General features: G+C 40.3%; 1 protein-coding gene across 1 annotated transcript in view; it reads left to right on the forward strand.

Moving 5' to 3' along the window:
• Window positions 1-21,972, forward strand: part of ptprga (protein tyrosine phosphatase receptor type Ga) — a 352,902-nt gene that overhangs the window by 238,184 nt on the left and 92,746 nt on the right. Inside the window, exon 4 of the mRNA XM_061070454.1 lies at window positions 2,020-2,168. Within this exon, the coding sequence (XP_060926437.1) occupies window positions 2,020-2,168 (149 nt within the window). The remainder of the gene's footprint in view (window positions 1-2,019; window positions 2,169-21,972) is intronic.

The following is a 21,972-nucleotide window of genomic DNA, read 5'->3' on the forward strand; positions in this document are numbered from 1 at the left end:
AATAGTCTTCTTTAGTATTCACAAGGTTTATCACAAGAGCAGCAACAACAAAGGAAACTATGCCACAATGTGCAAGTTTTCTATGCTACTTTAGTTTATGGTAAATATTTATAATAACACACAATAACTGCTGGTGACAAGGACTTAGTTCAGTGTATTTACTGTTCCCCCCTTTCACATTTGAGGGCTGTCTGGAGCATGTTTTGATAAAGATCTATCAGCAAACAACAAACTCGTAGAATGAAGAGTTAATAATTGAGGAGCCTACAATCAAAATGATGTAGTTACTGTTTAAAGCCGGAGACTACAGGCAAAACATTGTTTTTTCATGTACTGGTCAATTTTTAGGTTTTGGTCTATTTTGCTTCCATGTGCATTCTAATGGAAAGAAAAAACCTCAATAGGTACACATTTAGATGGCGTTTGTTTTACTGCCGTCTGTCTGTGTGCATTTGCAAGGGCCAACCCCTTCAAACTCTCCATCAACTTTCATCAAAGTACATCATTAACATAGAAGCTATAATAACTGACACATGGTCACACACTGAGTCTGGTTCTCCCAGTTAATGAGTTTCTCTCTCCACAGTCGCCAAAGTGCTGCTCATTGTGGGAACTGTTGGGTTTCCTCTAGAACTTAAGGTCTCAACCTTATTATGCTAAGATTTGGCTCTTAAAATGGACTGAACAGAATATATTTTATTACAATCGATTCTTCATTTATGCCATCGACTTTTGTGGATAGCACTTTGTAACCTTGTTTAGATAAGTGCTGTACAAATTGTATTAATATTATGATTATTATTATGGTTGTTTTATTAGTATTATTTGAATATGTTCTATGTAAAGTGTCTTGGGATAATGTATCATATGATTTGGTGCTATGCAAATACAATTCAATTGAACATTAGAAATATGATTATAATGTTCATGAACATTTCTCCTTGAGCTATGACATAATCATATATGTCAAGTGGGCCTGCTTCATCAGGTCTATGTAACAATCCATGAGTTTTGGCCAATGCTTTGATGAAATGATGAACAAGGTCACTCTCCTCAATCCAGATCTCCCTTTAGAGATGGCATAGAACTATCTAATGAATGGACTGAACAGAATATATTTTATTACAATCGATTCTTCATTTATGCCATCGACTTTTGTGGATAGCACTTTGTAACCTTGTTTAGATAAGTGCTGTACAAATTGTATTAATATTATGATCATTATTATGGTTGTTTTATTAGTATTATTTGAATATGTTCAATGTAAAGTGTCTTGAGATAATGTATCATATGATTTGGTGCTATGCAAATACAATTCAATTGAACATTAGAAATATGATTATAATGTTCATGAACATTTCTGCTTGAGCTCTGACATAATCATATATGTAAAGTGGGCCTGCTTCATCAGGTCTATGTAACAATCCATGAGTTTTGGCCAATGCTTTGATAAAATGATGAACAAGGTCACTCTCCTCAATCCAGATCTCCCTTTAGAGATGGCACAGAACTATCTGATGAAGTATGAAATCGAGGCAGATGGACTGATTAATAGAACACGGGAATCTTCTCAGAGTCACTTGAGAATGTGAAAATAAGGCCCCTTCTCAATTTTGCCTATATTTAAGCAATATGTGATGGAATAGCAAAGGAGGCTGCAAGGGCAATTTGAAGAGGCTGAAGAGAACAATTCAGCTCGACAAATTAGCCCCTCATTTGAGAACTTGCCTCAGAGGCTTATGGAAAATGACAGAAATTGTCCTGTGTAAGCATGTTTTATTCAGAGCAAATTAAGAAGATAAACACGTATCTACCTATCACATCCTCTGAATACATCCTTTTGTCTGTCTCCTCAGACCTTAAAGAGGTATCACACAGTGCATGTGTCCTCATGCACAAGTTTTGATTGTGTTTCCAGCAATCTTTGAAAATTGCCAACAGACACCAATTTTGTGATGTATGACCACTCACCCAATTTTCCCTGTCTCTTTTTCCTTTGTTCTTCTGTCTTTTCTCCAGTGGCAATTATGCTGAAGGATGAATACTTTGTTCGGGGAGCAGGCCTACCGGGGAGATTTAAGGCAGAAAAAGTGGAGTTTCATTGGGGTCCCAGCAACGGATCTGATGGCTCTGAACACAGCATCAACAGCCGACGATATCCTGTGGAGGCAAGTTCATTCTACCAAACCATGACATATTCAGGAATGAGCCTTATCTGACAGCGAGTAGTGATGTTTCTTTAGGATGTAGCTTTTGTTTTGATACCTCTTGTTTATTACTGGAATGTAAGCAGGCTGTCAAATCAAATAAATGTTTTTGTATCGCCTAGAAAATGAGAGCAATGCTAACTAGCTGCCATTGAAGGGCCTACTGAGACTCGGTGGTCTTGCCTGCCTGAAATAAGCTTTAAAAACACATTTCACTGAGCATCTCATGTAGAGAGGCTCAGACACTGGCAAGAGCGACAAGCAGACGATGACACATGACTTTTCAATTTAATAGTCTGTATGTGTGTACCCCCGTGTACGTTCATGTACACAGAGTAATTTATTCAGCTGCACTTCTGGCTGTATTTGCAGTAGTAACTTTCTCTGATCTTAACAACTCAACTGTATTGCAACCCTTTCTGACAACACAAAGGGAAGGGAAGGCATGGCTAATGAAACATTTTCTAAAGTCCAAGATTCAGGTGCTAGTGCTACATCTAGTGTTAATGGATATTACATAATCTTGATAGCGATGTCTTGGAGGTCAGCACAATACAAACACTCACTGGTTGCTTAATCCAGTTCTGAATAGTTTGGTTTGTGAAAGCCATGAACTCTTTGACTTGGTTTTTGGCATGACAGGACTTTTAGTATCCAGCCTCAGCTTTTCCCGGCCAAAGTCAGTGGTGTGGTACACCAAGTTTATAAAGGAGTAGGGTGTATTGGTTGGTCTAAGTGTGTGTGTGTTTGTGTGTGTTATTTGCATCTGTCAGTCTCTTGAATACTGAAATGTCAGCCATCTCTCTGTTTGGATCTCTCCTGGACTGCTTCTTCTTTGCCATAGCTGGCCAAACAGATGAATATGTATTGTTTGACATTTGGCAGATCAGCACGCTGACAGATCAGCTTGATATTGTAATCTCCTCCTTCCGCTCCAAAGTCTTTTTTTTACCACCCAAACCTTTTCACAAAGTCATATATTGGTGGCTTGGTGTCAGTGACTGAGATAGCTCAGTGTAGAAATGATGCATTTATCCTCTATTTGATTTAGAAATATTGCTTACGTGTCCACAGGTGAGGAATTGAGAGATTCTGCTGAAAACACAAAAGCTCTTATGTGAATGCATGACCAAGCATTCTAGGTGTGTGTTTTAAAATTGCCAATTTATGATATGCCATCACAATTGATTTAGCTGAGAGAGAGCAGCAGGGAAAAGTTTCCTTGTGGCACTTTTATAAAGTTTCAGTGAAAATCCAGCCTGCTTTCTCATATTGACTTGGTCTGTTGGATACACACCCACACCGCATTGGCAGCCTGATTTGCTGCAGGCTTTGGTACAAATGTGTTAAATTAAATTCCAGATACACTTGTTATGAACTGGGTTTGTTGTTTATTAAAAAGGACATTTTATTGTACTTTCAAATATTAAAGAATTTTGTTAGATTATTCAACATGTTACTTTAATCTAAATTCTGTGATTCAGACAGTGTGGACAAGTGAGCTGACAGCAGAGCCGCATATGTCACAAACGAGGATCAAACTCTTATATTAGAAATATAAGCACAATCTCATCATCAAGGCTAAAAGAGAGACTGTCACAGCTGCTAAATGCAGCAAGGACAGCTAGTAAAAAAATCTCTGATTGTGTGATGTGTAAGTTACGGAGGCCTCCAGTGACATTATGGAAAGAGTATATATTATGTGACGATGACACACCTATAACGTGTGGGAACGAGATATGAATCTGTTCTTTACTAGCAAGACCCGTCGAACTGAACTGAAGAAGGATTCTTGGATGAGAGATGAAATGTTTTGATCACATGACGAAGCCTCTATAATGGGCTTTAGTTTCACACTCTGTCTGCACTGACTCTGAGGACACACTGTGGTGGAAACGTTTCAATAACCAGTCATTAAGAACATATGGACCTGTTTTGAGTACGATGCACAGATCGTGAATGTGCACATTTGGTATTCTGGTGACAGGATGGATCTGGCGCATCTGGAAACAGAGATTGAGATCGATGTAAGCAACCAGACATGTTTTTATCCTTCCCTTTAAGGAGCGTGCACAACACGCAACAGGGTAGTGCCACTTTGGTGAGGGCTGACTGTTCTAGTCTCAGAAAGAGGGAGGGGAGGGAGGGAGGGGGGCTGTCACATGTTCAATCTGTAAAATATCTCCCATTACAATAAAATATTTAATTTCATAGGATAAACCCATGTGATGCAGCTCACAGTCTGTGTTACTGTGAGCTCGTTGCTCCTACATGTCAGGTTGGTATACTCTCAGTTCCAGTAGCTAACAGAGGTTTATCATTCCCTCCGATGAAGATTTATATCTTTCATTAAGATACTCATCAGAGGAAGTCACAGGATTTAGTCATCTCTGAAGACCCTTGTCCTCCACAGAGACTCTAACACTCCACACTCAGCTCCACGGGATCCTTTAACAAAATTGGTTGCTCCACAGGATCCTCTAAGAACGCTGATGTCATGTTTCAAAGGAATTGATTGGTCAGTAGGTGGAGCTTTTATACCGCTTGATCTTTTATCTCCTACTTAACCTGCTCCGGAGCAGTTTAGTCGTTCAGCATAAGTTACCATGGTGATTTACCCCAATAAGAAGTGAACGAGCTTATTAAGTAAACCTGAAGTTACCCTGATAATTGAAAATCATGCTTCGTAGTACAGGCCTCCGATGTTGGAATTTATCTTACTACTTGCTTGTAATGCACAGGAAAGTATATATATTAACAAATCTGGGACTAGAATTGACCATAGTTGATGAATGTACACTAACAGGTCACATGGACCCAGGGGAGGCTCCATATAGCGCCCTAGGCAACCGCCTATCGCCCATGCCAAGAGGGCGGCACAAGAGGCTGATTTACCATGACGTGATACATGCAATGTTAACCAATGCAGTAACATCACACCCTCATCCTCTAACCCTGGGGACACACCGGAGGCAGAAGTGTTGTGAACTGCCATGGAAAGCTGTCCGCTGTCCGGCAGCGATGGTTTCAGGGTCTGTTCTATTTTTTTCCGTTTGCTGCGAGCGAATCAGGCCAGGAAACACAATGAAAAACGATATTAAATGATATAAGCTATATATTAAATGATATAAGCCAAAAATTAAAAATAATATAATATATAATATACATCCCATTCTTTTGATTTCCCTGCTGTTTTCCTGGAGTTTCAATCTCCCTGATTTTTGCCCCAACATGATGAAATTTCCCGATCTTTAATTATGTACTTATTCCACATTTGTGGCGCCAATCTGAAATCTCGCCTAGGCCTCCAACAGTGCCAGGGCACTGCTTTTTCTGTTTAACTGATGAACAAAACACTGTGGTCAGTCGTGCTTTTCTGAGATGAATGTATTAATTTACTCCAAGGTGAAACTGTCCGTGGAGCAAGAAAGTAAAAGTACTTTTAGAGATAACAAATCACTGATGTTCAGGGAGGGTGGTGGTTACTCTGTCAGCTTTATGATTCCAGTGGGATACATTGTGAATACACATTTTTTGTGTTCTGAATAGGTTTTTACTGAGAATGGTAAATGCATAGTGTGCATTAAATCACACAGTTCACACAGTCATCTAATCTGGCCAATTCTAATACATTTTATTATATATTTCACCACAGTCACGGAACATTTTCAGTTAATATTTCTTATCCATAATGTGATTGTTGTCGGGGACCCAATACCTCTGCTACATGTGTGTTGCATGTGCACTGACAAGGGGGAATTGCATTTATCAGACTGTAATGCTCTCAGATGCTGTTCCATACAGGAACATCAGCAATGAAATAGGGACACAGCCTTTGATTGCAGTCCAGCGTCCCGTTTAACATTATTGCCTGCTGCTACATTGCAGAGTGTTATCTTTGCAGGGAGAGGATGGAAAACTGATATATGGACACACATGCATTTACACACACACACACACACACACACACACACACACACACACACACACATACACACACAGGTACACTATGTATACAAATAGTACATATAGTTTGCACACATTCAAAAAGGGTGTGCACCTTAAGCGTTATCACAATAAGAGATATGTTTCCACTTACAGCTTTGATATCCAGACATATTTACAGCTTCAGTTTGCTGTTTAGTATCAACTGACCTGAACAACATCTGTGGATTATTCTAAGTAACCAAGCACACCGTTTCTGGAAACGTTCTCAAACAAAGCTCAGCATTAGTTCAATCGTGAAGAACTTAAAAATCTGCTAACTGCAGTAAAATTGCATTTCACCAATTACGTTGTTGCTGTCAACCTTTAAATCTGTGACCCTCTGGCTCCGTGTAGTTTCAGTAATTTGCTGGTCGAGCCCTGCAGAGTGCACATTCAGACCTTCAGCATTCCCTGCATCCCATTACAACAGCCCTTGTGTATAAAAAAAGAATGAGTGGGGCTTTTTTTCTTTTAAAAGGAAAACTGTAAATTAATGTAAAGATTCCTGATTCACACTTGTCTTTCAACTATAATTACTCATAAGATGTTGAAAATAAATTCTTACAGGTGAGAGCTAGAGCCAATATTATGAATAGTTCATAGAAAATATCACCTAACAGCTGTAGAGAGCTTCAAGCAAATCCTCACATTTACTGTAAAAGGCTGAACGCACAAAACCTTGTTGGTATTTAATCCCTAAAATTGCATTTAACCTTTTTTCTGTCTCTCTTGACAAATCTCTCCCAAAAATATATTTTAAGGGTCAGTTAATTCAACCAAATTTTGTGTTGTACTTATGCACGTTAATCCACAACGATGGTGTATTTTAACTTGACGGAGCTCTTGAAGTCTAGACTTACCATGGATGAAGGAATCCAGAAGATACATAAAGAAACTGATGCTTGTGTCTGTCACCACAGAACATAAAGGATTAAAAATGTGCAAGCGTTAGTCTGGTGGATATGTGCTCCAGCAATTCTAACAATATTAAGTGTTGGGCTGTCAGACATAAAGATGTATAGACACCGACTGCAGATGACTTTTAAATGCAGTCAAATTATTTTAATAAATGTTTTAAAACAAACATTATTTTATCGTATTGTATGTATCTCCCACACTGCAGATGTCTCTCTATATACAGAATCAAAACATGACGTGTGAACTGAGTGGATTTATGTCGGCCTTGTTTTTATTGCAGCTCTATTCTATAGAATTGAAAACTGTAGCGTGAAGTCTTGTGCATCATTTGACAAATATTTTTCCAAATTCGTCCAGGAAGATTTATTTGTGGAAAGATTTGAATTTGCACTCAAAATAAAATCAAGTTATGTGCTCTCATTTATGATTCACCAGGACTAAAGAGATCAATAGAAAATGCCTTACGTATAATCTGCTGAATAGTGAATCTAAATGTACAATGAAGACATACTTACTTGTCTCCCTGTAGTCATCTTTCTTCATCATGGGCTGCTGATGCTGTAGTCGACAAGATTGTGGGAAAATATTCAAAACTTCATCCCATGTGTCAACTTTTTCCGGTTGTGGTTCAATATTTCTCTCCCTTTTCAACTGACCTGAATTCAGTGTTTGTGCGAGGTGAGATATGGGTTTTCTCAGCTGATACGAAGGCAAAAGTTGATAGTCTTACTGGTGATGAACTCATGGCAGACAAAGGCAAGTCATATATTGAGACTTCACACTTCACAGCTTCACACTAAGTTAGTAAACCAAGCATATTGCTTCACATTTGTTTAGTTGCTACTGGTTCATGTCTCTCCTTGAATTTGTACAGTACACTGTGTGTAGTGTAGATATTGATATGGCATTATGAGATCCCTGCACGAATATTATATGATGGGACACAGTTAATCACTCATCATGTAGAGAACATGTCCCACCAGTGAGTTACGATACAGATCATGCTGAACATATTCATATTACTTATTTAGCTATGCTGATAGCATGGCTTGGTGGAGTAATAAAATGGTAGATGGATTATATCTTATACAAGCACTGATAGCTCCCAGAGGATGACTGTATTGATCCCCTAGGGCTTTCAGTGTGTTGGCAGTTGTGGTTTTTGGATTTTGTGCTTAAGTTTCAGTTAGCACCCTCATCTACTCAAAATGTTAGTTCCAGCCAATATTAAGGTTCATGACCCAAACTCTGCAGCACAAATGACTTCCCCATCTTCTAAACTTAGTGTTTGCTAACTTATTTTATTAGAGGAAATGTAAATTAGAATTCATCCTCAAAGGTTTTGCATATCTTTTGGGGTTATAAAATGTTTGAAGAAAGCTGCTGCATTGTTATAAATCAATGTGTGATGCTTGATTGATTCTGACTATATTTCCTTCCAACCTGCCCCTCAGACTCTTGTACATCTTGTGTAGAGCATGATTTACAGTTCTTGTTTCTCCAAAAAAAATACTTAATCTTCTCTGGTAATAATAAAGTAATCTAAAATAGGTTTCATGACATTCCACTCCTGCACCCACACACCATTTGAGATGCCTGGGTAATTTTCCTCTTTTCTTTCCTTTCTCCTATCTCTATTTTCTCCCATGATCACTCTGCTGCTATTCCAGAATTTGTCTTTGATTTTCCCTTGTTTCTCGTATGTTCCTTTTCCCTTCCCCCTCCCTTTGCTTCCCTACTCTCTGCTTTCTATCCTATCCTTTTTAATTTCCTTTGCTTTCCCCTCTGACACGTTCCTCTCAGCAGCTCACTGTGTTGCATAGGGCGTTGTGAGGAGTGCTTATTCTGAGTTCTCCACATGAATGATGTATGATTTACAAGCCTTGCCATTTAGTAATTGTAGCCTAATAGGGCCCGTGAATGGCATGATGAAGTAGGGACCTGCTGCTCCCGTACCTGCTGTTTTAAACGCTAATGCCGTGGTTAATATGCCAAGCACAGCACTGCCAGGCAGCACAGTGCACGTCTTTTGCTGGAGTGTGTCACCCTGCAGCTCCTGCATGTGGGTATGCACACCCCTGCGCACTGTACACTCTCATTACACGGTTTTGTGCTTTACATCCAAAGTCAAACATGTATAAGTTCCCCCACACATATTCTCAATGAGGAGTCTGTGTGGTCGACTCTGAATTGCTAAGTCTGGCCCAAGGTCAAATAACAGAGGCAAAACAAGTTTACACACACTGTTTGCAGAGTAGTGGACAAAATAGACCTCCAGAAATCGAGTGCGTCGATAATACTAGTGTATTATGCTGTGAATGCACACTCTACTTACCTGTGATGCACATTCACATCAGAACAATTGCACATTGAAAGCCAATTAAAAAATACAAGCTTTCATAGGAACATTCTGGGGACCCAGTGCAGGTCCTTGCCTGCGATGTGTGGGCTAGTTTAACTGAAAACATGTTTGGGATTGTGTTAGCATGATTAACACTCTGATCTGCTGTGCTGTTTCACCTCATTTATGTGTTGCACACCGTGTGTGTGCTGCATTTTCCTCAATCAGTCGATGCTAACTTTTGATATTATATAAAATGCCATAATGATGTCATCATGATGTAACATATAATGGCAAATGGTTGGTTAATATAAATAAGCTCCATATTGAGTCACTGATGTTATCGGATACAAAATGCATTACTACAATATGATGGTATTTTCTGACTTCATAGCGATGTCATGATTATATAATTCCTACCCTATGATCAAACATCATTTTTTGATCAATAGACACTGCTGAACATTTTTCATTTTTGAATTCTTCAGGACATCACTTATCATACTGTATTATATGACAAATTAATATGAGCTTTAGATTTCACATGGATGTAAAGGATTTAGTTTTATTTTGGAGAAGTGGTGCAATGTAGCACAGAGAACCTTGAAAGCAACGAGTTTTACTGAGTATGTAACTTTAACTTTATGTGCTTAAATATCCAGCTGTATATTAACAACCTTTGAACTGCAGCAATATTACCTCATATCAGTCAGGCGTCGTGTGGAACCTTTATCGCAGCAGTAGAACATAGTTAGAGTTCATCGTCTAGGCTCCGACTTCACATCCCCAGATATGAGTACATTAGTATAATGGGAAGTGTTTTCTTTAACCCCCCTGTCGGAGCCTTCAGGTGGACGCTGGGTGGTGGAGGGGCTGAATCAACAGGCAGCGATATTTACGCAGGGCAGCAGAGGCACTGACAAGCAAAGGGAGAGATGGGAAATCTTTGTAGTTTAAATACCTCGCAGAAGTTGGAGGGTGTGTATATGATATAAAAAAAAAACATTTAACACTTCTTATAATAACATAGGGGATCTGTAGAGCCCTATTTGCTGCATATTCACTTGTACTATCATCAATTAAGTTGTTACCGCCCATGCAGAGAGTCAGAGCTCATAGTTTCAGCTGCAGTTGTGTGAGTGGCTCACAATGGACTCTCTGAAAGAAACCTTCTGTTTTCCTCTTGAGTCTGTGTATCTTTTACTCTGAATCTATTGCACAAGGGCAAACTTTATGCATTGAGCCCTCATTACTGCCACAGATTAAATTATTATTTGGGCAACGCAGAAAAGAAAGTAAAAAAATAATAATCATAGTTCCTCCCATTTATTCCAATAGGCTCCTATATCAATGCGTTCTTCCTTGGGTCATATCCCACCAATCCACAAAATTTCACGGCAATCTGTTGCTTAATCTTGCTTCCCACAAAAACAGAAAAAACTAAGAGAGACAAACAAATTCAAACTCAAAGACAACATCAGGTTCTACTACTGGCAGCCAACTTCAGAAAACTGATGGTTTTTATTATTTTGATAATGTTGCAGAATCTCAGAGAGAAGTTTCCCACACCTAGATCAATCAATGACACAACATGAGAAGGTGTTGGGGGAAAAGAAAATTGGTATGTTATAATGAGATTAGATTGCCAATACAAAGTGAAAACATAATATTAGTACATGTTTGTACCTTTACAAAAACGGGTATCTCCAATAATTTGTAGAAGCCTCTTTTGGCAGCAATCATAGCATGTGAGTTTAAAGTATTCCAAGACATTTTTCTCAGCTACTGCATATTTACCTACTGACATTTTTGAACAGAAAAACCAAGATCCATCAGCAGGACATCTGTGGCAGCCAGTGTTGTATTATCTGGTTCTATTCCAGCATGAACATGAAATCAATCATGAAATCTGGAACCCTCCACCTGCATTATATCAGAGACCTGGTCTATACCTCCCACCATGGTACCTCACCTGTCCACCCCCCTTAGAGCAGGTGAGGGTGCTATCGGGGCTCGCTGGCTGAGGAGCTGAGCTATCCATTCTGTCTGACTGCCTCTTGCCAAGGCTCATTTTTATCTCAACCTCCTCCCAAGCCTCCCAGACGTGATAAACGAGAGGAGCGAAGGTTGAAAGAAAGATGGAGGGGGAAGGGCTGAGTGTGTGTGTGGCTTCAGAACTTGCTCTGCCAGCTTTTACCCACCTGCCTAGATAAGAAAGGCACTGTAAATTAACACGCGATAGGGGGGCTGAGAGCACAGGCGCTGTGTGTGTGTGTGTGTGTGTATGTGATAGGGGGGCTTTGTGCACTCGTTCACACATACACACACACACACACACATTTCCCGTCTTTGCTTTGCTGCAGGTATCACAGATAAAGATGTGTCATTGATGAATGGGATTTTATTTCCCATCAACCTTTGCTGCGTGGGAAATGGAAAGCACATCCTGGCCCCTAAATCATCAGATGAATAATGATAACACTGGGTAGCAGTTTTCATTTCTCCCCACTATTTTCTGCAAAGCTCAGTATGCAAACAGTTTGTTTCTCCCAGCGCATGTGGTGCGGGCAGGCGTGTGTGTGTGTGTGTGTGTGTGTGTGTGTGTGTGTGTGTGTGTGTGTGTGTGTGTGTGTGTGTGTGTGTGTGTGTGCGCGTATGCCACACTGAAGGTAAAAATGAATGCTGATCTTCCACAAACTGGGGTGTAGCTGTTTAAGCTCTTGTTTGTGCCTTGTTTAATCAGACCTGAGGGGAGAGAGTTCCAAATTCACCACCAACACAGAGGCCAAGTTTCAAAGAGGCGAACAGTGTCCACCCTAGTCTTACTCACGATATGAGAAATACGACACCTTTCTGACATAGAATAATAATGCAGTTTAATTCATGCTTCTCTATTTTTGGTACCGTTTGTTTCCTTAATTGTTTCTGGCAGTCATTTCCTGACTGTGAATTATGATATAAACAGTATTGGAGTCAGTGTGCGCAGCACAAACACTATCATTCATTTGGACTTGTAACCTGGCACCATAACATTTTATTTGGCTTATATTTGTCAAACAATCAAAAACACCTCAGTGAGCTGGCAGTGTCTGAGATGTTTACAGTTGTCGTGACCATGCCACACAAGGCCGCTCATTACATCAACTCAAAGCACATCATGCAGGGGGATACAGGGCTGTCCATGAGGATATAAACTCTGGGGAAACTGAGATATAGATATTACTTCTTCCCTAGCTGGGCTGCCAAAACGGGATCTCAACTTTACTCTTCTAAAGCTGGGATGAAACTGTGTAGAATAAAGTAATGGTGTGATTTACGAAAGCCTTGGCCCCCTTTAAACCAGATATGAATATATAAATATATAATTGATGTGACAATATTGCTGGAAAACTAAGGTTCAATTACAGTAACTCAAATCACATCAGGTTGTGTATAAGGTTAGCTATCCACACACCCATTCACCGCCTTGGTCTTTCCACCTCTTTAAATAAAGGCCTTTGGCACTGGATGTGAACTGATTGAGGCAGAATTATTGAACATGGATGCAAACCCTACTGATATTCTCTGAAATTGCCATGCAGGAATAATCTCCAATGGATTCTCCCTCATGATTAACAGGGAATATAGATGAACCCCTTTTTTTCTCAATTACAGGAGCTGACAAAAACAACAAGAGGTAAAAGCTGCATTTATTCTGTGAACTCAGCACCAACTCCAAAGAGCAGCTCATTGGCAGGCAGACAGCAATTCCAAGCTTTGTGCTGCAACTAGGGTTGCAACATTTTGGGAATATTCAAAGTGGGAAACTTTCCATTGGAATTAACGGGAATTAATGGGAATTGTTTGTTACCGAACACTGGATCCACACTGGCTCCAGTCTTTTGCATTGATAATCCTCCTTCGAGTAACATTTCTGCAATCCCAGGCCTGTGCCTGAAGGAAATGTTAACATTCAGATTTGCCTTTTGGAGTTTTCTTGTTAACAAGCCAAAGTTCTCTTGGGGGATTTTTTGTGTATCCTTGACGTCCAATCAACACGTTGAGCACATTTCTGTACTTGTACAACTTTTGCGAAGCTGTTTTTGCAAAGTAGTAACTAGTTTGCAGTCCTTGCCTTGAATGTGCCAGGTAATACAGAATATCTTGGCCCACTCTTGGTGGGACTTCTTATGTTCATCAGCTACATAGAAAAGGCGGAATATCAGCAGCTTCTGACCTTCATTATTGTTTCCATGCTGGATTCCACTTCGCTGCCAGACACAAGATTAGTGTAGAAAAATAACAAACGCATGCATATTAAGCTCCTCTTAAGGTCACAGTTATGCATGTTCGTGCAAATGAAGCACATACCGTTAATGTATTACTCTACCATTGCATTACGGTGTAAAGCTGAGTTGATTAAAAAGCACAAATAGTATCAATATGATTTGATGACAGGCTTTAGTTTTTAATCTCGAGACAAACAACGTTTCCTGACACATTTCTGAGCAGGAGAGGTATAAGACATTATAATAGAATTTGTGTGCCTATAAGCAATGGCTATATGTGTGCCTTTGTCCGTGAAACGAGAGGTGAGCTGTCAGCTATCTGTGTTGATGCAGTAGCATGACAGGCGGAAAAGAACACTGTTAGTGCTGTTATACAGACAGACAGAGCTGATGAAAAACACTATTCACTCTCTTCTCCTGTTGCTCCCTACAGGAGGAAGGAAATCAGTCTAACTGGATGTTGCAGTCGAACATGTGGAGGTGTTCCGTACAAAACCACATTATGTAGATGGGGGATGTTTTTCTCTGTTGTTGATCTTATTAGTAATGGTACCTTATCCTTGGGAGTTTTCCCTCTGTTATTTTTACATCCAGCTTTTCAGCCTTTTTTTTCTCATTTATTGTCTTTTCTTTCTCGTTCTCCCTCTAAATCTTGCACTCTCGCTCTCAGCCAGCTACATTCCATTAGACCGTCAAAGATAAATGATTACTGCCAGGCTGCACTCCCTTGTTTTTTTAAATATATATATTTATATATTTTATTTATGATTTGTCTTCCCTTCAGATAGGGAACACACTCCATCCCTAAAATTATGTTGTATTTCCTGGTGCCTGTCCTTAATGACACAAAAAACAGTCATTCTTTAAAAGCCCAATGCTACCTAGAGGGCCCATAGATCCTGTCCCAGTTGCCGAGCTTGTTATCTACCATTTTTAATAATCTGGCTTGCTGATGGGGTCAGTCCCTTACCATTTTTTTGTATTCTTTTTCTTAATTTTGTTTCTTCTTTTTTTTTTTTTTTAGGTTTTCTGTTTTGGGCAAAAGCAATATCCCCACCCTACTCCTCCCAAACCCATTGCTTATATGAAAAAGTAACACTGTTGAAATTGAAAAAGCCACAGCTGACTCTCAGGGCTATTCCTCACATAATGCATTTCAATTGGGTTTTTCAGATAGATTGCACGAGGCCACAGCATGCTCTAAACATATCTCATAACCCAGACTGTACAGCCCTGTGCCCGCATCTCCAATCTGTTTTGTAAAGCCATGGCAGCGAGGGAGATGAAAGGCAGCGAGTGTGTTGCATCAGTGACCGGCAACACTACGTCGTATGACCTTCTTTGATGGACGGCCTTTCTCTTGCTCTGAGGTGGCGAGGGAATTCAAAACCCCATAGCGTGGCGAGAGAGAGAGAGAGGGAGGAAGAGAGGCAGCATCAAACCCTGCTCTTGATGTACTGGCTCTCTCCTCTCAGCAAGGATGTGCTGTCCATGCGGAACATTCTGTTGTCTGTTTTCACACCAAGCCTTGCTTATGTCACCTCGGATCTGTCACTCCCTCAGGGGGGATCATGGGCTGCCATGCCCGGTCTCATCGCACACTCAGCACTGTAGCGGCAGCGTTTCCACCCAGCCCCCCCAGTCACCCCCTGCTTTACATTTCCATCCTGAGGCAACAGAGCCTTCCCAGGAGACACTTGAAGGTGGATGGGAAGAATGATAGGAGTTCTCAGAGGTTTCTGTCGGGACACATGTTTCTGAATTGTTGTCCTGTGGTTGGAATCAGAGGAGAAGTTATGTCTGCCTCAGACACGTTTGAAGGTCTTTCTTATTATTGACTGCTGAGCCTGCAACATATTTCATTAGTATGTCTTCAGTTACTAATATCATAGAAATTCCATGCATGTCCTTAGTGAGAGCTGATAAAATTAAACTATGCAATATGAGACAAAGTTTATCATATTAAAATCACAATCATGATGTTAGCTTCCATTTTTAATTAAAGTTAGTCAGTTGGGATATTGACATTTTGTAATGAAACTTTCCGTGGGTCTTTTGATTTAAAGATCTCTTCATTTGAAGGCTGAAACTATTTGGGATTAAGCGATTTGCTGAATAACAGAATTTTTTTCTTTTTTTTATGTCATATCATTATAAAAAGATCCTTATGGGTTGTTGTTTTATCTTGGAAAATAAATGCAAAATATCATATCAGTATCGAGGGAAGCTACTTGGATTCAGATATTATTATTAAGTCCTGCTATGCTAGCAATAAATGAGAGCAGATGTGTCCCTGTATAAGAAAACAACACACGTGGATATAATTATGGGGTATTTTTCGATAATACAACCTCTGAATGCATCGTTTTTGCTGAACAACAGTGTGTTTTTGATTATGTTGTTCGAGCTTGACTAACGTTATTTTTAATTTTTCTATAAGATTACAAGTATCGATAAGTTTTGACTGTTGCCACAATTTAAATCTTTAATGCAAATCAGCCAGCCAATCGGTGTCAAGAAGTCATTAGGTTCTTTTCAGTGAAATATATATGTGAAGTAAATACACAGTACAGCCAAAACTGCAGAAAATCTCATATATAAACTTCTCATTGCTCCTATTTTTCCTTGAATGTATTCATGAGATAGTTGCAGTTCTGGCTCGACTTTCTGTCCACTGAGTCTGTACATTGCTTTTGATTTTCTCTTTTGTGTGTTTGTGTGTGCGTGTGTGTGTCAGCATGCGTGTGTGATAGTCACAGCCTCGAGTGTAATGCATAGGAATAATAGCTCCTCCTAGTGTTGAGCGTTATGATGTTAGCAATCTGAAACTCTGCTATCACCATTTAGACATCTCGCATTAAAGCTGAATTATCTTAAAGCCTCTCTTGTTAAACGTCTGATATTAAATTGGCTGAGAACTGGCAATAAAATATTCTTTATCTCCAGAGATGTCCCCATTACTTAATGAGAAAGGGGAAAATGCTGACTCCCCTCTGGTGGAAATAGTCCCTTTACTTTGATAAGAAATGAAGAAAAAGCTATCTTTCCTTTGGAGAGTTGTATACTTTCTGTTTTGGTGAGTAACATTGCTTATATTCAGCTGGATCTACTCCGTTGGTAGAAAAGTTGAGTCTCATTGTGAGGTAATGTTTCCTTGAATGGAACAAAATTGTTGAAAAAATAACCAACTGCATTGACATTCCAGTGAACTAACAGAACGCGATGGTGGATTTCCTCCTGGTTGTCGAACAGCCAATTTGTTACTCCTGTAAGGTTGTTAGAGGGGTCATGAAGTTTGCTCATCCAGTGTTTCATAGACCAGATGACCATGCCTGGTCATGTTAGGGGTACTGCAGGAGAATGGGATATTAAGGCCATCTACATGAGCCAATAAAATAGCCTCCTCATGTTATTGGAGTTGGAGCTATGTCCCTATTCTCGGCATGAAGTGAGGTGCTTCATGTTTGGGGACCTCAGAATTTCTTCTTTGATCTTTGCAGATTATGTGGTTTTGTTGGCTTAATCAAACCATGACCTTCAAAATGAGGAGGTTAACAGCCAAGTGTCAAGGGCTGAAATGAGTTGCGGCCTTAAGCTGTGCCCCAAAGCAAAGGTTTGGATGTACCAGTTGTAAAGCAATGCTATAGAGGCTTCTTAGTTGCTAAACTCGCTTTATTGAATGACCGTGTCTCACAACATACGTCACTTACATGCGTCTGCAACTACCATATAACCCACAGTACATGCGCAAGCGCATTAAACTACCGTATATAACTCCAGAAAATCTAAATTCCACCTTAAATCTATGGTCAGGAGCTTTTGGTATTGACAGAAAGACTTAGATTGAGGACACAAGCCACTGAACTTAGTTTCCTGCGCAGCTTGGCTCACACCAAGATACCTAGGTCAGACGCCCAGAGGGAGCTCAGAGTCGAGCCACGGCTAGTTTGTGTTAAAAGGAGCCAGCTGAAACAGCTGTCTGAGCAACTTGGATTGGAGGTTTTCTTGGCATAACTATTAGGACACACTGGTGAAGTGTTGAGTGTTGGAGAGAGCATAAGTCTCATCTTCTGCACCTCTTCACTTCGTACATAAGCATGACAAAAAGTAGGGATTAACCTGTGTTTGCTTGATGGACAAGATTAAATAACAGTATAGTCAAGGTTGCTTATCTGACCTGAGCTCCACCCAGACTTTCAAACATTTACGTCCGATTCCATTAGCCAAACCACTTAACGGTGAAAACTGTCCGAGGGCTGGAGCCAATCCCATGGCTGATACCCATGGTGTAAAGGGGCAGGGTACACCCTGAACAGGTAGCCACTCCATCACAGAGCTGACATTCGGACAAAGACAATCACATTGACACTTTGAAACACATTGATTTGTGATTTAAGGTTGCCAAATAACTGCATGTCTCTGGTCTGTGGGACAAGCAGAGAGACAACAAACTCCGCCCAGATACTTTTTGCTATATCCAAGCTTTCATCTTCTGTGCACAAATTTAGCATTATTTATCTCCAGAGTTTATCTGCAAAAATGGCAATGAGCACTAAACTCACAAATGGCAAAACCATAGGTGACATGTAGTTTTTCTGTAACGTTAGTTGACTGTCGCAGCATGTAGGTATTTGTGTTCTGTGCCACTGTCTAGGCAGAGACAGACAGTTTGTAAACTATAAATGTTCTTGGCCACAGGGTGGGCCATAAGTGACTGATCTTCCTCATCACCTTCAGTCTTTCTATGTTTAACCTCTGGGCTCATACTGTAAGAATGAGGAGAGACAGCAGTTTGAAATGAAGTCAGGCCACTGTGCATACATCCCTGTCCTCTTCTCATGATGGCACTTAGTGTTTGAGCAATTTCTGTCTCACAAATGTCCAAACTGCAGCAATGCAACACACTATAAACAGCCTTCAACCACAGGATAAATACCATTGACCAGTGTGATGAAAACTTTACACTTGGCATCATGAGGCCTGTTATGTAGTTATAAATCCATGGTGTCAGATCATGAATACGGATCCTCTGGTCACTTTAACACTGAGTCCTGGCTGTGTGTTTGTATTGTGTTTTTCTGAGTGCGCACAAAATGTTGACACATTATTCATGATGTTTAAATGCAGCCTCTTAAAATCTGGAGTAAACGTCATGTTCTGATCAGGTCCTGATAACTTGCTGTTTTGTTAGTTAAAGTGAGAGCAGATCAGCAGCAGAGTGTGGGAGGACACAGGAAACTCCAGCACGGTACAAACCCATGATCCTTGTACAGCTGTGGACAGTAGTGGAAACTTTGTTTTTACAGTTTGTTGCCACTTCTCCTCAACAGTGTAACTTACTGCCTGGTTCACATCAACGAGCTCTGGTCCTATTATCTCACTGTGTCACTGTGAGTGAGTGAGGCGGGGTCGCCGGGCCTGTGTGTGTATGCTCGCAGTCTGAGCAACACATACATACACACACACACACATATTTTCACTCGCTCCTGGTTTTCACAGGCTGCTGGTATTTAACATGATGGCCTATATGATAATGATTTTTTTTTAAACACTCACAGGAGTAAACGCCTCTCACGTTCATCATTTGTAAACTGATTTGTCCAGTTCAGCGTCCACAAAAAAATATGGACGTGTTCATGCGCAACACTATGTGTATGTATGTGTGTATCACTGAGGAGAGCTGTTCACAGTGATAGATAACAGAATCTTCTACCATCATAGAATGAATGTGTGTACACTTGGTGTTTCAGGTGAGTTGTTAGCTTTAAATCAGCTTGTTGTTCCCTCCCTCAGAAACCACTTAGAACATCTATAATAATGATGCATTAAGGTGTCAGCAGTGCAGGCTGCCTGATTTATCACGGCAGCCTGTTCATGGTGAGAGTCTGTCTCCTGTGCTTGCCTTCACCTTTATTAATGTTTCATTGAGTACATTACACAGTATCACATCTGTGTTTGATGATGAGCTCAGGCACACACATGTACACATAAGTAAATATTATATGGTGTAAGTTATGAGATGTCCAAGGATGTGTTTGTATGCGTACTGTATCTACGGGTTAAAATAATTTGATCTATCTAGATTATTTTTCACATCGCACAACTCAACAACTGTTTATTGCATAACATGACATAATGTAAAACAAACTTTTGTTCTGAGCTTTCACCAATCGGACAGTTTTCTACATGGTTTGCATAGCAGCCTCATAGATTGACTCACAGGGGAGTACAGTGCTTGTCTCTTTAGAATTTAAGTTAATTGAAGTTAAATTAGACATGGATGCAATTGTAATGATGCAGCTAAATAACTCCAAGGTTGAACTGTTCTTTAAAGAAATATAAGCAGCATTATTGCATCAGTGTAGTAAAACAAAAGCATGACTGCAGCATCAACATTGAAGAAGAACACTATATGATATGAAGAATGCTTACCTTTTCTTCCCTTTGGTGTGTCACGTCTTTACATTTACTCACCAGCCAGAATGCATTGCAGTGTCACAGAAAGGCTCTCATTGGCGTCAATTTCTATTTAATTTTAATCCTGGGAGGGCAGAGCATACAGTTGGATTTTTAACCAAGCGTTCACCTAACCATGGGTCTTCCTCAGCTCAGATAACAGGTTGCAGCTCTGTGTATGGCTGGTCTCAGAACAGCTGTGAGATGATGTCTTTTGGCCTGATGTGAACATTCAAAAGTGGGGAAGTGGACCTTGGGTGCCCTGTGAGTGACAGGAGGCGTCCCCTCTCCTCTCCAAAGTGTTTTCCTGAGCAAAGAATAAACAAGTTGTTTGGTGATGAGATGACTAGCCTCCGGGCTCAACAGCATCTCTCCCACTCAGGCTTTTGAACTCCAGGAAAGGAGAGGTGCTGTTACAGGCCCCCTAAGGCTGATCGCTGAGAGGGAGGCAGGCTTCCTCTTTCCCAGACAGACTGCTAAAATATATTTGGCACACTCACTGTGGTACCAGTGTGAAATATTGACATGCAGAGTTCACAATTCAAAGATAAACATCAGCACAAAGTAGTGACTCCAAACATTACAATATAAGGTGTAGTTCATTGTAGAAAGTGTCGATTAAAGACTCGAGCCACAAAAATGTCTGCCTTTAGCTGGATTAATGAGCAGTTCAGTAGAGTGACTGGACTTTTTTAGATTTTTTCCCCAGAGTAATTTGGCTGATCTGGTGCCACATTGTTGTGTCATTGTTGTGATAGTCTGACATATGGTACAGCTCGGGAGACATGGCAACAACAAAAGTCTTCTTGTTCAGATCTTTTATATCAGAAACACTTGGACAGGCTGCACAAATCAGGTGACACGTTAGGAGAAAAGACAGTAGGTGCTGGGCTTCTCCTCTAGGATGTTATATAAGCTCTCTCCTTAGAACAACTGAAAGAAAGCACGGGCGCTTAAGTGGTAAACAGTGTCATGAGATATTTTGATGGAATTTTGGTTAGTTCATTAGTATTTAAAGTTGGTAGTATGGCATTATAATGCAGGGGGACTCAGCAGTTGATATAAGGGCCCAGAGGAGCCCTGCACCACACTTCTCACTCAGCTTTTGTCACAGATGGCTGCTTGAATTGAGTCGTTTCTCTATTTGGTGTCATCGCTATCCAACTTCACTATGCGAAGAAGACAAATACTGCTGTGTATAAACCGGTTCAAATTTTTGGAGCTGCTGTCTCACTGACACATTCCCAAGCACAGTTCTCCACTTTGATTATAATTAATTCCAGTCTGGGACAATGTGATGTACCAGTCAAGTCGTCTCTGCTATAAACTCACCAAACAGACTCTATATCAGGCTGCTTGACAACTGTTTACTCCACAAATAGATCAAAAAGCGATGCACGGGCTCTTTATGCGAGGATTAGCAAGCTGGAGAAACTACAACACGAGTGATATTGACAGTGTTGATCTTGGCAAAGAAAAAGCTCACGAAACTGCTTTTGGCAGGAATGTGTTCGCCACAATTTATGTAAACGCATGTGCATATGAACACAGTTTCTGTGTACATGCACATAGATACAGAACCAATAATGTATTCCTCATTCTCACACAGTGCGCACACATTTATTATGTGTCACCATGACAACCGCCAGTGCCTGACTGTTTGACCTGTCTGTGCGTCTCATTGGTTTTCACTGAGCAGTGGCACATACTCTAGGCACTTTTCATAATATTCTAGGTTGCAACTTGGTTGTTTTTTCAACACAAATAGCAAAGTGACAGTTTACCTTGCGTTAAT

Source organism: Limanda limanda, chromosome 4 (genome assembly GCF_963576545.1).
Source record: "Limanda limanda chromosome 4, fLimLim1.1, whole genome shotgun sequence".
Lineage (NCBI taxonomy): Eukaryota > Metazoa > Chordata > Actinopteri > Pleuronectiformes > Pleuronectidae > Limanda > Limanda limanda.